The sequence below is a fragment of the Dicentrarchus labrax genome, unplaced genomic scaffold (assembly GCF_905237075.1).
Source record: "Dicentrarchus labrax unplaced genomic scaffold, dlabrax2021, whole genome shotgun sequence".
Lineage (NCBI taxonomy): Eukaryota > Metazoa > Chordata > Actinopteri > Moronidae > Dicentrarchus > Dicentrarchus labrax.
The window spans coordinates 6,560,470-6,575,182 of NW_026136718.1; the positions used below are offsets into that span (position 1 = coordinate 6,560,470).

Here is a 14,713-nt window from a genome sequence, read left to right on the forward strand (position 1 = left end):
CTGGGGGTGGGCTGGGTGTTTTTCTTAGCTATGCAGCACAGGTTAGTCTTTGCCCATTGAGATTTAAAGCAGCAATCAATAATTTGTTTATGGCACTGGATCACATTACTTTGTGTAATGTGAAAGAGGTCGCTTTACCGACTCTGCCCTCAGGAGTTGATGGAGATCAAACAGAACTCAAAGGAGAGTGAATATTGGACTTACATCCACAAAGTGGCCAGAAGCACAACAGTAAATGAAACAGAACGTCCTGGAAACACAGCATGCATGAGCAGCGCGTGACGGCTGCCTTGCTGAACAGCTGTGGCTTCTCTGATGAAGCGCCGCTGCAGCCACCGCCTGAGACACATGTGAGACTCAGACGGTGGGACTGCTCTAACCTGTTAACATGGTAGATGCTCGATATGTGAACAGGAAACTGCTGGCTAAAAAAATTGCCCTATCAAATTAATTTGATAGGGCATAAAGTGATGTCAGTTTCCGCAGCCCTAAAGTGGCCAACGTATTGCAGGTTCAAACACCTGAAATTAACCAGATGAATCTAGTTCCATGATGTTGTTTTATTAAACATTAAAAAAGACCATCACAATCAAGGAGAACTGTTCAAAACGTGTCTATGTCTACTGTCGGTCCTGTGGCCCTCCACACTGAGGCAGACTTCTCTATACACTTATTAAACATTACAGTAAGTGCATTGTAAAGGTCTTACTGACTCCTGATTTCTAATACTGTATCAGCAGGACGGAAAAGAGATTCAATTGAGAGGAGTGACTGGCTGACTGACAGGTTGATTCACATCACCCAACAAATCTGCCCTCTGTCTCTGTCTGTCTCTAATTCTCTCTTGCCGCTCCCTGGCCCTCTCTGTCTTTCCTTCCTTCCTAATTATCTGCATTAGCTTAATGACTAAGAGCCACTAAGGTCTGTGAGTGGCCTATGTCTAGCTTACTGTTTGTGTGTTATAGAAAGACAAGCATGTGACTTTTTAATGTTTCTCCTCCTTCAGCCTCTGCAGTTCATATAAATTTTGTCAGTGGAGTTATTTAGGCAAAGTCAATTATAATGCTGCAGTGTACGCTGCATTTCCTCCTCAGTCTACCATAAACTGTCTAACACATTTGCCAATACTGATAACAATAAGCCTTGCTGTTTCATTTATTGAGCCTCTTTAGCAGTAATAGTTGGTAATGATGATTGCTATTAAACAGTTTAATGAATTCTGTTCAGACAGATCTTGATTTGTGAAGGCACCACGCAGTATAGTGGAAATTCCTCTGCCTCTACTGCCTCCTGCAGTTTACTAACAGCAACTACATCTAAACTAACCCCACCAGAGGATATGAAAGAGGAAACTGTCTCAATTCTCTTTCCACTCTTGTTGACTTTAATTCTTAAAAATATTATTTATACAGACTCAGAGATTAACAGAGGTTACAAGACAGCAAACCAGATGGTGGGTAAAGGTTATAAGTTAAAGCCCAAAATAAATGATTTCTGATGCGTTTTGATCTGATTCAGTCCGCAGTATAACTGACTGACCATTACATGCAGGTCTACTCCTAGTGTAATCGTCCTAATCACATCCATGTCAGACCATGTATGTGTACAGTCACATCAGACAAACATATCAACAATCACAGCATTAGCATGCTTTGTGTACCATGTGTTAACATGGTCCAGAGAGCCAAAATCACAATATACAAGAGCTTTATTGCTGTAGTTTGGTTCTGGCCTCGGGAGATTAGTGGGGTACAGGACGTCATGGTGAAGTAGATTCATGTTGAATTATTTCGATAACAAAAAAAATTGAGCATGCTGCTGAACCGGTCTCTTAAAGATGCTGCATGTAGCATTTTTTAAATGTCATGTCATACTGAGCAAATCATTGTAATATGCTACAAGGTATTTACTATAAATAAGGACACATTGCAGTATTCCTTCTTACACTTGTTAATAGTGTTGTTTCTCTAAATGAAACCACAGAGCTCCTTTAAGAGGGTATTATTGTCCCTTCACTCCCAGCTGCCTCCCCTCAAGTTGTGTCTGCTTTTCATAAGAACATAAACATGTTGGAAGTTATTTTCCTTCAGTTTTTCATCCCATGCACCATCTGCCACTGAGACCTCTGGCACTTTTGCTCTATTTGCGCATAGGAAGTGTGTCCTTTTAAGGTTGTCTGTCTTATGAACAATTTATTGATGTTAAAATGCTACATGGAACATCTTAAACGTTTATGTGAGGTGTTGAGGCACGATGTCCGTTATTTTAAACCGATGCAACCGCAACAATTCCCACAGATTCAAGAATCTTGGGCATTCGGCAGAACTGTCTCACAAAACACACGAAAAAAAGATAACTGCATGCTCAAATACTTCAGAGATGAAAAAACAACTGCAAACCAACATCATGTCACAAATGAACAAAGCTAGGAATGCATGCGACGGGCTCAGACGCGGGGTTACCTGGTAGTAGGCGTGGCTTTGCGAATAGAGGGAGGAGAAAGGCGGGGCTGGGACTTCATTCAGCCTCTCTCCCTCTGGGTGAGGCCACGCCTCGTCATCAAAGGGAACCTCAGGTGATTCTACCTACGATGTACAGACAGAGCTCAGCATGGTGCAACACACACACACAAACACACGCACACACACACATTTTACAGGTGACTGCCTGACTGTAACACATAGCTATCTATAATATCATTATTTTTTTGTGGATGCTAACTCAGACAAAGCAAAGGCAGAGACAATGCAGCTGCATGAGACAAAACACGTAGTAGACATGTCCATATCTCTTGTCTGTGCAAATAACCAACTATATATTTCGGGTCCCTCTCTCAGGCTTCAGCAGGAGATCACTGACAATCAATGACCATTCATTTACATAACTCAAATATTCAGATAATAATATATTGACCAGTACTGCCTCACAAAGGCAGACCGCAGTAACTACAGTGATGTTGAGAAAATAAGTTTTAAGGCTACTTATCAAGTGTGTAACAGCTATAATAGTTGTAAAATGTTAATTTTATACCTTTATAGGCGACAGATACTGTCTGTGTTGGACAATCCAAAGGTCATCAGAGCTAGGATAGTCAGTGTTTAGCAGGAGTAAATACTCTGGTGCTATAGTTGGATTTATCTATTGCCTTATATGTGGTATAACAAACAATTGCTGAGACATTGGAGCATCACAATATTTCAGTTACAGGAAACAGGTCGGAAAATGTTAGCTTTAGCTAAGGCAAGCTATGACTGCCTTAACCTTAACTAGCCAGAGTGTGTTTTTTGTTTTAATTTCACATTTCGACGGCACAACATTTTTCATACGGTAAAACAGAGGTAAATGTCAGATTACAGTTTTAACTAAATTTTGAGCAAATATTCTGGCCTTGTAGCGCAGAGCAGCTGAAGAGGAAGAAAATACATTTTCACTATACTATTTTTAATAATATATATATATATTACATCACAACACAGGATGTTATGCATGGATTATTTATATAATGTATCGAGAAGTAACACTAATGTGCACTTAAGATAAACTACAGAGACCAACAAGAAGAAAGTTTCAGTGTGTGTAAGTGTGTGTTTCTGTGTGCGCGCAAGAGAGAGAGAGAGAGAGAGAGAAAGGGAAGAGAGAAAGGAAGAGAGAGGAAGAGAAGGGAACATATACATGGGGAGAACAAGGTGGCAGATCCATCTGTCATACAGAAACAAGCCAGATCCAGCACCTGTGATCACACACACACACACACACACACACACACACACACACACACACACACACACACGTTCACACAAACACAGACACACACCATATGGGAAGGAAGAGTTCTCAAAATAACCTGAATACCCAAATATACCAGCAGCAACACACACACACACACACACACACACACACACACACACACACACACACACACACACACACACACACACACACATTCACCTCATCACAGATTTTATAAAGTCAAACAGGTGATGAGCAGCTCAAATGGATCTGTGTGTAAAGGGTGATGATGATGATGATGATGATGATGATGATGTTAGTTGTTGTATGTAGTTTGGGCCGGGATGCTGAGAAGCCATGACCCTGACGCAAGTGGAGATGAATCCAACAAGAGCTACAACCTAAAACTCTTGAGGTGTGTTTCCATTTTTACTGTTCATTCTGGCTGTACAGTAAAAACAGATGACGGATAAAAAGCTTTGATAAAAGTAATTCCATGTATCTGAATAAATAAATGAAATAAGTCTGTAATGTTACAACTTCACAATCCCATCGAGAAAAACACCCATACGGTTCCTAACACACCTTTATTAATATCAACACTGGATTGGAAGTGAAGGGACGGTGGTATCCAACCACAAGGTGGAGCTACACACCAACATTTCCCTCACGGCAGCAACAACATGATCTGCTTCAGTTATGTCCAGCAGACAAACTTTAAACGTGCAGTGACAGACAACTGAGTCAGTGCAGAGACAAAACGAATGACAGTGTATAATGACTTGGATCTGACACACCACTAATACACACACTCCTCAGCTCCGACCGCCTGCAGCGCGCTGAAGGCGGTCGTAACTTAGCCAACATACACACACACACACACACACACACACACACACACACACACACACACACACACACACACTACTGACGACGCAAGAGTTGATTTAATAATACACAAACTGGAAATCACACAGAATTTAGAAAGGATGACGTGGATGTCAGCGGGAGATGATGCAAAGAAGGAATACGGAAAATGACAGTACAGAGACAAGGAGACATGTAAGGAAAAAATGAGAGGAAATCAAAGAAGCAGAGGAATCCTGTGGCATTATAAATCTTATTAATGTCTTTTTAATGTCTGTCACCTGTTTTAAAATCACTGTAAAGCCTTTTGTGGCTTATGGCTTGAAAATACTGTGGTTTTGCTTGACAGAATGACAGAGGAATCCAGAGGAAAACCACTGGGTTAATGGTCCTTTGATCACCTTCTTTACTCCCATGTAATTGATGTGGTAGTAAGTCATTTGCATAATCTTATGTCATTTGAATGGAATATGGTCCTGCTTTTGTTCGATCCCACATATAAAAGACCATAATTATGATCTACCAGACAGCAATAAAACCTACAATTCAAAAACCGGTATATTATGAAAAAAGAGCATCAACAAAAGATAACATGCACATTATGGAGCATAATGAGGTGTGTGTCTGTGTGTGTGTGTGTGTGTGTGTGTGTGTGTGTGTGCGCGTGCACGCAAGTGTGTGTGGTGGGAGCCGTGCGAGTACAGTGATGTAAGCAGTAATCTGCAGACAGATACAGTCCAATCAACCAAAATAAAAAGATTACCAGGCTACGCTGTGCGATTACGAGCGTGTGTGAGAGAGATAGAGGGGAAAAAGAAAGAGAGACAAAGGGAGAGCTAGACAGACACAGACCGAGTGCAGAACAGAGATAGTAATGGGCCTCATTACTAAAAAATGGGACAAGCATTTCGACTGAATCCCTGCATGCACAGTTCTGCAAAAGTATTCTCCTGGTACAAAGAAAGGCTCTGTGCATGGAAGGAAATTTAGGCCAGTATCCTTGACTTCTAAGTACTTTCAAAAAAGGCCTATCTAATTCAGGAGCCATATTGAAACAGGTCCCCCTACTTCTGACTGTATTTGAACTTAAAAACGAGGTGCCTCTGCCACCTTGACCAAAACCACGTAAAGTCAAGAGCTTTTAAAAATAGAAGCTGATGGTATTAAATCTTTATTCTGAATAAATTATTTCACAAAAGACATGAAGTATATCGCTGCTGTTGGCTAAACATTTTTTATTTATTTTTTATCTCTAACATGTCATCTTCTCAGGGACTATGACAAACAGGCTTAATTTAAGCTTGACTGCATTATAAGTTTGCAGTGGGCTTCAAAACAGTTTTTAAAAGCCCAAGGTTCCCAAGGAACTGTATAATCCTTCAATCTAAAGGGAAAGTCTGTGATCAAACAAAAGAGTAGCTCCACACCAGAAAAATAAAAACAGGCAACACTGTCTCTTAGAAATTACGATTATATACTAATTTGCAACGGCAGATACATTTTGAAGCAAACGTAATGCTGCCCAGATTTACATTTTTCAACATAATAAACATTGCTTGTGTAAAGTAAAGAATGATTTTTCACGGTTATGTTCAGGCACTTTATTAAGGTTAGGGAAAGATTGTGGTGTTGGTGCAGTATAGTCATAGGCAACAGTGACTTGAAGGATGAGAAAGGATGTGTTTACTTTATAAATATTTAACCTAAAGCAGAATCTTTTCCCTAACCTTGAACAAAGTGCTTATGTTGTCGAAACATAAGCACACGTGGGATGTGAACCTACAGGCCTGACATTTTCCTCAAAACTGGCTAAACAAATTATTAGTATACAAAAAAGGTTGGACTGGACCATGCACAAATGATTTAAAGAACTCTAACACCAGACAACAAATCAAAAAGTTGTTATATTCTTCTGTTACCGTGAAAAGGTTGCTTACAATATTAATATTTTGTAAACACGGCAGGGAAACTGGGCTGTTGTTTCAATTATGATCATGACAATGTGTCTAAAAGTCTTCAACTATGTATGAATACACCTCAAAATGTATGAGCTCCAAAATGCTACATTGTGCCTCTGAGCAGGTTTCATACAGCAGATATTATCTAGCCACATTTATGAAGCATGTGTCAGCGGCGTTATGTTGACATATGGATTGACAGACAGACAGCTCTTACAGAGTGAGCCCTGAGCCATGTGTGTGTTGCTAAAACAGAGAAAGACAGGTAGACTGTGTTAGTCAGCAGATGTGATGGGGAGCAGATTGACAGCGTCAGTATAATGTGTGAGCCACATGCGCGTTTATCTGTGTGTGTGCGTTGCATGGCAAAAGCCACGGAGACGGACATCCAGAGTAAGTTACCTGAGCAGGCGTGATGTGTGTGTGAGTGACGTATCCATGAACGTGTTGAATCTGAGACAAGTGCCTCTCCGCCACCTGAACCAGCTCCGCACCTCGCAGGTCACTGCGACGACCGAGAGATCCGTCCCTCCCCAGGGATCGTTCCCTTTCCCTCTCCATGGTCCCGGCACCCCCCTCCTTCTCTCCTCCAGGTCCCCCCTTCTCTCCCCTCCCTCCCCTCCCTCCCCTCCCTCCCCTCCCTTCCCAGGGTCCCTCCGTCCCTCAACTCTCTGGCTACTCCCATTGGGTGCTGATGGCAGGGGTGTTGGTGGAGTTTCGGGGCACCTGGTGACGCCCCTTCCTCTTCTTGATACCGATACTTCTATAGTGAGAGAGAGGGAGGAGGAGGAGAGGAAACCGGAGGAAGGCAGACCAAGAAGTGGAAAAAGAGGATAGATATGTTTGGGAAGACGAGGTATAGGAAGGTAGGCAGGAAGGAAGAAAAAAAAAGACAGAAGAAGAGAGAGGTTAGTTGAGAAGATTAAGTAAAGCTGGAAAAAGAAGAAAGGATTAGTGAAAAATTGCAGCCAGAATAAAAGAGCACAGTAGAGTGTGTATGTACATGTATGAGTGTGTGTGCGTGCATGCATGTGTAATGAGATGTTTTTATAGTACAGTTTTTCTGTGTAAGCACATGGGGTAGTCCAGGTGTACACCCAGCATGGTAGTAATTGTTTCCTGAGCTTCCTGTATTGTACATATGCGAACGCACAAACACACACACACACTTAAACACACTCACAGGACTTGAAACAGAAGTTTTTAGGCAAAATGAGACACAAAACTGAATGAGGACAGTGAGCGGGAGACAAGCCTGCCTCAGGGAATTACTGCTTCTTTCTCTCCTCTTCATCTCTCTTTACCTTCATCGTGCCTCTTTCCCTTCCACATCTCCGACTCGCACTACAGTAACGCTCACTGTTTCCTCTCCCTCGTCTCATTCCCCATTCCCACGCACTCTCTCTCGCTTCTCTTCATCTTTTTAAAAAAATCATTTGATGTTAATGTTTTTTTTCTGCTTTACTGGACAGTACAGTGGAGGGAGTTGGTGAAGCTGAGGGCGGGAGGGAGGGAGGGAGGGAGGGAGGGAGGGACAACGGGTCCTTTTGAATCTGTGACATTGTGGTTACATGGTGTGCAACTTAGGCAGCCGAGCAGCTGAGAGGATGGCTCCTGTGTGCACCGAATGCACTCACACTCACTCCTAAGAGGAAGCACACTGATGAGGTGGAAGCAGGTAAAATGCTTTATCCCTCATTAATGTTACCTTTTAAATGTATTCCAATCAGTAGAGGAGCTACTGATAAAGAGAAGCAAATTAGTTTTGGGAGGATTTTTAAAGCTTCGAGACAAAAATGGGGACACCAAGATAACTAATAAAGTGAGGTCACAAAAACACTTTAACCAAATAGAATCTAGTTACTGATTCAGTATATTTCAGGTTTTGGACCCTTTTTATAACCCAAGGTTAAAGGGACACTCAACTCCAAATGCAAGGGTACACGGTGTAAAAATCCCATTTAAAGGATTTGCATGGTAAGAACACACTTGAACACTTACATGGCAAGATACACCAGTTGAGAGGTTATTTACATCACAATGTCTACAAGCCGTGAGATATCAAAATAAGTGTATTGACAAGACAAACAGTAAAGAAATGGACATTTGATACATCAGGGAAACCAAGCATTAACAATAGGGGTGTAAAGAAAATATTGAAAAATATTGTATCGCAGTATTTTGTTTTTGTATCTATTCTCAAAAAGACTACATCGATTTTTGATTTGATTTAAACCCCCTATGCAAGAAAGCAGTGTCGTAAACTGAGGGATATGATGTTTGCTGTAACTTGGGCTTTATGCATATGGTGTTCTGTATACTATGACAGTGTGCCTAAAATTATATAAAATATAAAATAAAATATATAGTAGTATATATCATGATACTTAATGTATCGCCAGATTCTTTCTAATACACAGGATTAGTTATAAAGGCCATAATAGGTCTTAAAATGATCATTTCTTTCTGTTTGGGTTTGCATTAGTTGGTTTCTTCCTGTATTTATTTTGGGTTCCCTGTAGTTTGTCCACAGTATGTGTCTATGAACCTAAACATACATTAATTTCTATCTATCTATATAGTTATATCTATATAACTCATGAATGTAATCCAATATTATATTATACTGTATAACGTAATCTTTATGCTTCGACCTCTGTGATTTAACAGTTTCATGTTGATTTAATAATAGCTTTAGAGGGAGATTTTCATTACATTTTGACAAGCAATAATTACATTACAGTATCACATTTTTTTTCTGTCACATACTGGTCAGTGAATCAAGGAGCAGTATTTGATGTAATGTTACTTTAATGAATTATTTAAGACTTCTGCCATTAATGAGAGATGTACATGAAAGGGGGGGAAGAGGCTGATGAGCTACTTCCTTACAGATGAGAAATGTAAAGCTCAGTGTAAGGAAATGTGTTTTAACCGTAATATTTTTATACACATTTATCCGGTTCATTAGTACAGGTCAGGGTAGTGGAGTTTCCAGCCTACCCTAAGGCTGCAGGTCAAGTTTAGAAATGCAGTATTTCCGGGCTGGGAGAAGGTTTAGGTTGAGTTGTTATATAGAGAGCTGAGACGAAGAAAGCAAGGCTAAATTAAACCCCGCTATCACAGAAACAGCCTGCGGGCTAAGAGAAGAGATAAATTCACCTCCCCTACAGAGAGCCAGACAGTCACACAGTCAGTCCCATTAATATGACATTTGACCTTTTGCTATCTCTCTAGGTAGCCAACAGAAAGCCAGCGTGAGGGTGTATTAATCAAAAACCTATTCTCACACCAATTTGGTGTTTCTAAGTCAATACGAAGTCCTAATAAACTACTAAAACAAATGTGCTTGTGTGATTTATCATCCAGCTCCCTCTGTGTCTCAGTATCAGTAACTACACAGCCCACAGTGTTAATTAAACTTCCTTCCCAAGAGAGAAATGTAGATGTTTTGTTCTCAGACTGTTTAAAAAAACACTCTTATTGGTATTCTTTTTTCTTTTCATGAATTATTAAGTGACAAACCTGTAGTATATGTGATTCAATTGACCAGTTGATTCAAGAAGCGTGATCAATTCATGATGCTTCTCATGCTTTAACATTTCCTGACAGCAGGCTTAGTGGCTTATCAGAACAACATCAATGAAACATTAAAGAACTATCACTACATTTGAGCCTAAACTGCAGCTGTCATCTTGGTCAGCAGCAAGATGCAAAAATCTATTCTAGAAATTGTGTTTTGGGGCAGGGAGTGGGCGGCCGCTTTGCACAGGAGAGCACTTCTGTGCAGAACACTATCAGCTAATTCCTGCAAATTCAAATAGACATGGCTGTGTGCACTCTCCCCCTGCTTCCCCTGCTGCATACTTTAACCTCATTTAGACTGATTGGGAGTAAACACTGCTCTGACAAAATGAACTGATCTGAACCCATCTCATGACCTTCAGCACATTTCATTTGCTCTCCGCCTCTCGCTCTGATCTTTTGATTCACTGTCGACTCGCTAATTAGTCAGAAATGCCTCAAAATAATCCTGAGAGCAGCATTTGAACGGCCAGGCACTAAGACCCTGAAGAGATCCTGGCTCACACTGTTGTCACAACACTGCTGCTACTGCCCTCTGCACTCACACGCACGCGCGTGCACACACACAGACGTAGTCAGCCATAATCCTATATTTGGCGTTTGATTTTCACATGGCACAAGAGCACCTCTGAATGAATTAATGCATGAATGGACAGAGACACCAAATATGTCTGTTTTTACATCACAGTGTGTGTATGTGTGCGTTTCTGCTTGCTCGACTAGCAAGAGCCGAGCACTCCTAATCAGGACTGTGCCTGCAGATAGCCTTCTGAACACTAAACCACACACACACACACACACACACACACACACACACACACACACACACACACACACACATGCACACTGTTGCTGTCATGTGTTACTGTGTCAGCCAGTCTTGCGTAGCCAGAGAAACGTGACTAGATTGGGAGCAGATTCAGCATCCTCGTACATGTCTATGTGTTAGTCCGTATCTGTGTGTGTGTGTGTGTGTGTGTGTGTGTGTGTGTGTGTGTGTGTGTGTCAGAGTAAAGCCAGGCGTTAGTCACGCTTGGTGAGATATGAAAGAGCAGGGGATCCTCTGCCGTAAGGGACTTCTCACACACACACACGTGCCTTCATCTCTATCTCTCTTTCTCTGTATCTTTTCATCCTCTCTTATCCCTCACATCACGCTCTCTCTTGTGCTTTTTTGGCATGAAGTACAAAAGTAATTATTTCCAAGGCAAGAACATCAGAGAACAGCTGATGACTAGATTCAATTAGCAACAATGACAACGTGGTGAATGGTTTAATGATATAAAGTCAGCCAATCACTAAATCAGTGGACACAAAGGAAATATCACAATCTAAATGATTATGTCTGTGCTTCCACCTTTAATTAAAATGTACAATACTACAATATTTATTCAGAAATTCTATTTTTCTCTCTGTCTCACTTTGTCAATGTTGTTTTGTACCCCACACATCTCTGGGAGTAAATATCCAGTGCATGTTTGGATCCTCTCTGAACATACTGAATACTTTATGGCCATGTAATATAACTGAGTGTTGGAGGGTTACTGAGAAAACAAGCTTATAGTTTATAGAGTTATAAACTGGCCACTTGGACAGGGTATTTGCAGTTTTTTATACAGCTAAAATTCAGACTTTTAAACTTTTAAACTTAACCTGTATACACATGGAACTAAAGATCAACAAAATGCTGAAAACTTTGATTGGAAATATAAATAGAAAAGACAGCAACAGGAAATTAATTATTCAGAAGCAGATGTGATGAAACAAAGTAGCACAACACTGCTGAAAAAATAAGACATCCAACTATGAACTACTATTTTTAAATGTTTCAATTGAAAGTGTGTCATAAATATCTTCGTTAAATCTAAAGTGTAGTGTAGAAATCTTTAAAACGTCAGAAAGAGGAAACCTTAAGTGACTTTACCAGGGCGTTAGTCAGTAAAGCATCTTCAGTAAAAATACAGACCTGAGCAGAAATAGAGGAACAGATTCATCTATTTTGAATGTGTTGAAATGTCTGACCTAGTTAAGGTGTGTTTGATTTATCTTCTCAGGCACTTAAACAGCCTCAGCAATGGACACATTGCTGGAAAGGTAAAAAGAATGTAGTTCACCCTCATGTATATAAAGTGTACATAAAATGTGCCTGTTTCTGTTTACATGTGGTTAAATCCAACTTTACACTGTATGTTCTGTTCTGTATCAGTGTGTCCTCACTCAGTGCTCAGTATCCTTTAGATGTAATCATTTCTTAAGACAGCTAATCAATTCCACTACTTTACCATGTAATGCAATACAAACACTGGTTTGGCATTTTACTCATGTAAGAAAAGAAACCGAAACTATTCTATTTCAGCACTATTGTGATTCTGTTACTGACTGCAAGGTATTTTGTGTATTTTTTAAAGACAAAATAAAAATAATACTGCATTTCCTGCAATATAACATAGCTTTCCAATATTTAGTAGTTGTAGTCATTACACCAACAAATATGCAATATCATTTCATGTCATTTTTCTAATATATGTAATTATTTTTAGTAGTTACTACATTTTGCTGTATCACTCCAAACCTTCTGTGAAGCTTCATCCCACTTTTATGCGCTAACAAAAATCCACCACATTGTAAATACTATTATGTACACTGATGAACAGCCTGTCCAGCCAGTTGGTTGTGTATAACACAGACACAACGCAAACACTTCATTACATACCGTACCGTACATGACACTCCAGGAACACGCCTGTTGACACAACTCTAGAAGGACATGGAGACATCCAGCAAGATACCGAGAGCCTCAGTAGTAAGTATTTTACCCAACTGAACAATTTGTAAGATTTGTAAAATATATACAAACTGTAATATTCAGTAATGATACTAACTGTCATCACTGACCCACCTTTCCTGTTTCATCAGTGGCAAATGTTGTTCATCTAAAAATATTCTGGTTTATTGAATATTTGAAGTCTGTCATCCCAGACACTGATTCTGCCATCCAGTATACACTAGTGTTTTTCTTTCACGATGCTATACAGTTTAATTAAATTGTGACTTTAATTGCGTTAATTTATTTGTGTCAGTGCAAAGTTAACACTTCCTTGTTCAAGAGATTCATGATTGACTGCTAACTGCTGTTAGCTCTACTGACTCCTTGTCTGATACACGCAGGTCTATGTTTAGACAGGAACATTTTTCTGCACTATTTTGTCACTAGATTACTTTTAAATATCCAAAGAAAGTCATAGACACAAAGATGCAGCAAAAAATTAACTAGTTAGACATACTGGTGGAGGTGAACCAAGTATTGCCATGACTAAAGCCATTCTTCCCATATGGAAACATAATAAACGTGCAATGCTGACATCGCAGAGTCTCAGCATGATCCCTTTCAACACACAAGCTGAAGAGAGTCTGCAAATGGATGATGTGTAGTTAACCAACACGACAATCCCTCAAAAAATCTCATTTACAGACTAAAAAGCCCTGAGCAACTTCTTACTATCCTCAGGACCCACTCGTTACCCTCTCCAGCTACACTTGTAGAGGACAAAACCAGCGATCTCTTGTTGACTCTCTCTCTCTCTCTCTCTCTCTCTCTCTCTCCTCTCTCTCTCTTTCCAGCCAGGCAGTTGTCTCTCAGCCTGACTCTATCTAACAGGCTGTCATGGTGAGGTGATCTAATAGGACATAAGTGAAGTCCATACAGTTTATTATGGGCTGAACTGCTGAACTGGACAACAGCATAGCCATACATGCCCACATGCACAGTATACACAGCCCAATGGTCCTACTGTATCTTCTCATATCACAGTACTGTACATGAATTTGTCAAAGGAAACTGAACTCTCCTCCTGTCTCACCCTCGCTTGATTCATATCAGTGAAATTACACCACTGGTATGACTGCTGACCTAATATAACATCAGTAAACCAGTAAACAAATTGTGCATTTAAAAAATAAATATATTGTCTTTTTCTTTCTTTGTCTCTGACCTTGTTTCTCAAGCTCATGTCCAGTTTTCATTGCGCTATTTAGACAACTTTATAGACCCATTTATGAAGCCACTTTTGGGTTAGCTGTGTGTTTAATGGCTATTCAAAGATGCAGCACAGTGTACCAACAGTTCCTCCACATCAAAGGCACAGTTCCTTAAGCACTTGGGTGGAACTTTAATATTTTATGTGTTGATTTTCCACTCAACAGTTTCAGAGTACTTTGCAAGATGATGATTGCCAATTTTAGCCTAAGCTCATTCACTTAACATGGCCCAATGTTATGTAATTAGCAACCCAGCATACTTGAGTCGTAAGGGATATGGTGATATTAATTTAATAATAGGTCAGGGATGCCAAAGACCCGTCAAGAGGCAACAGTTTTCACATTTATAATGGAATGACTGTGAATTTAAGGCAGTTTCAATTGCAAGAATATGGTTTTCTAGGGAGAGGGATGTGCACAGGAATCTAACAGTAAAAAACAAAAACAGGGGACATGCAAGACCCATCCGTCAGGTACCCACCCATAGTGCCACAGGGTTATCATATATGAACTACTACATACAAAGCAGAGCGTCT

General features: G+C 40.2%; 1 protein-coding gene across 1 annotated transcript in view; it reads right to left on the minus strand.

Annotated features, from left to right (window-relative positions):
* LOC127350463 (disks large homolog 1-like) overlaps window positions 1-14,713 on the minus strand; it is a 105,363-nt gene that overhangs the window by 68,800 nt on the left and 21,850 nt on the right. Inside the window, 3 exon segments of the mRNA XM_051377143.1 lie at window positions 2,463-2,585; window positions 6,957-7,130; window positions 7,132-7,317. Coding sequence (XP_051233103.1) covers window positions 2,463-2,585; window positions 6,957-7,130; window positions 7,132-7,317 — 483 coding nt within the window.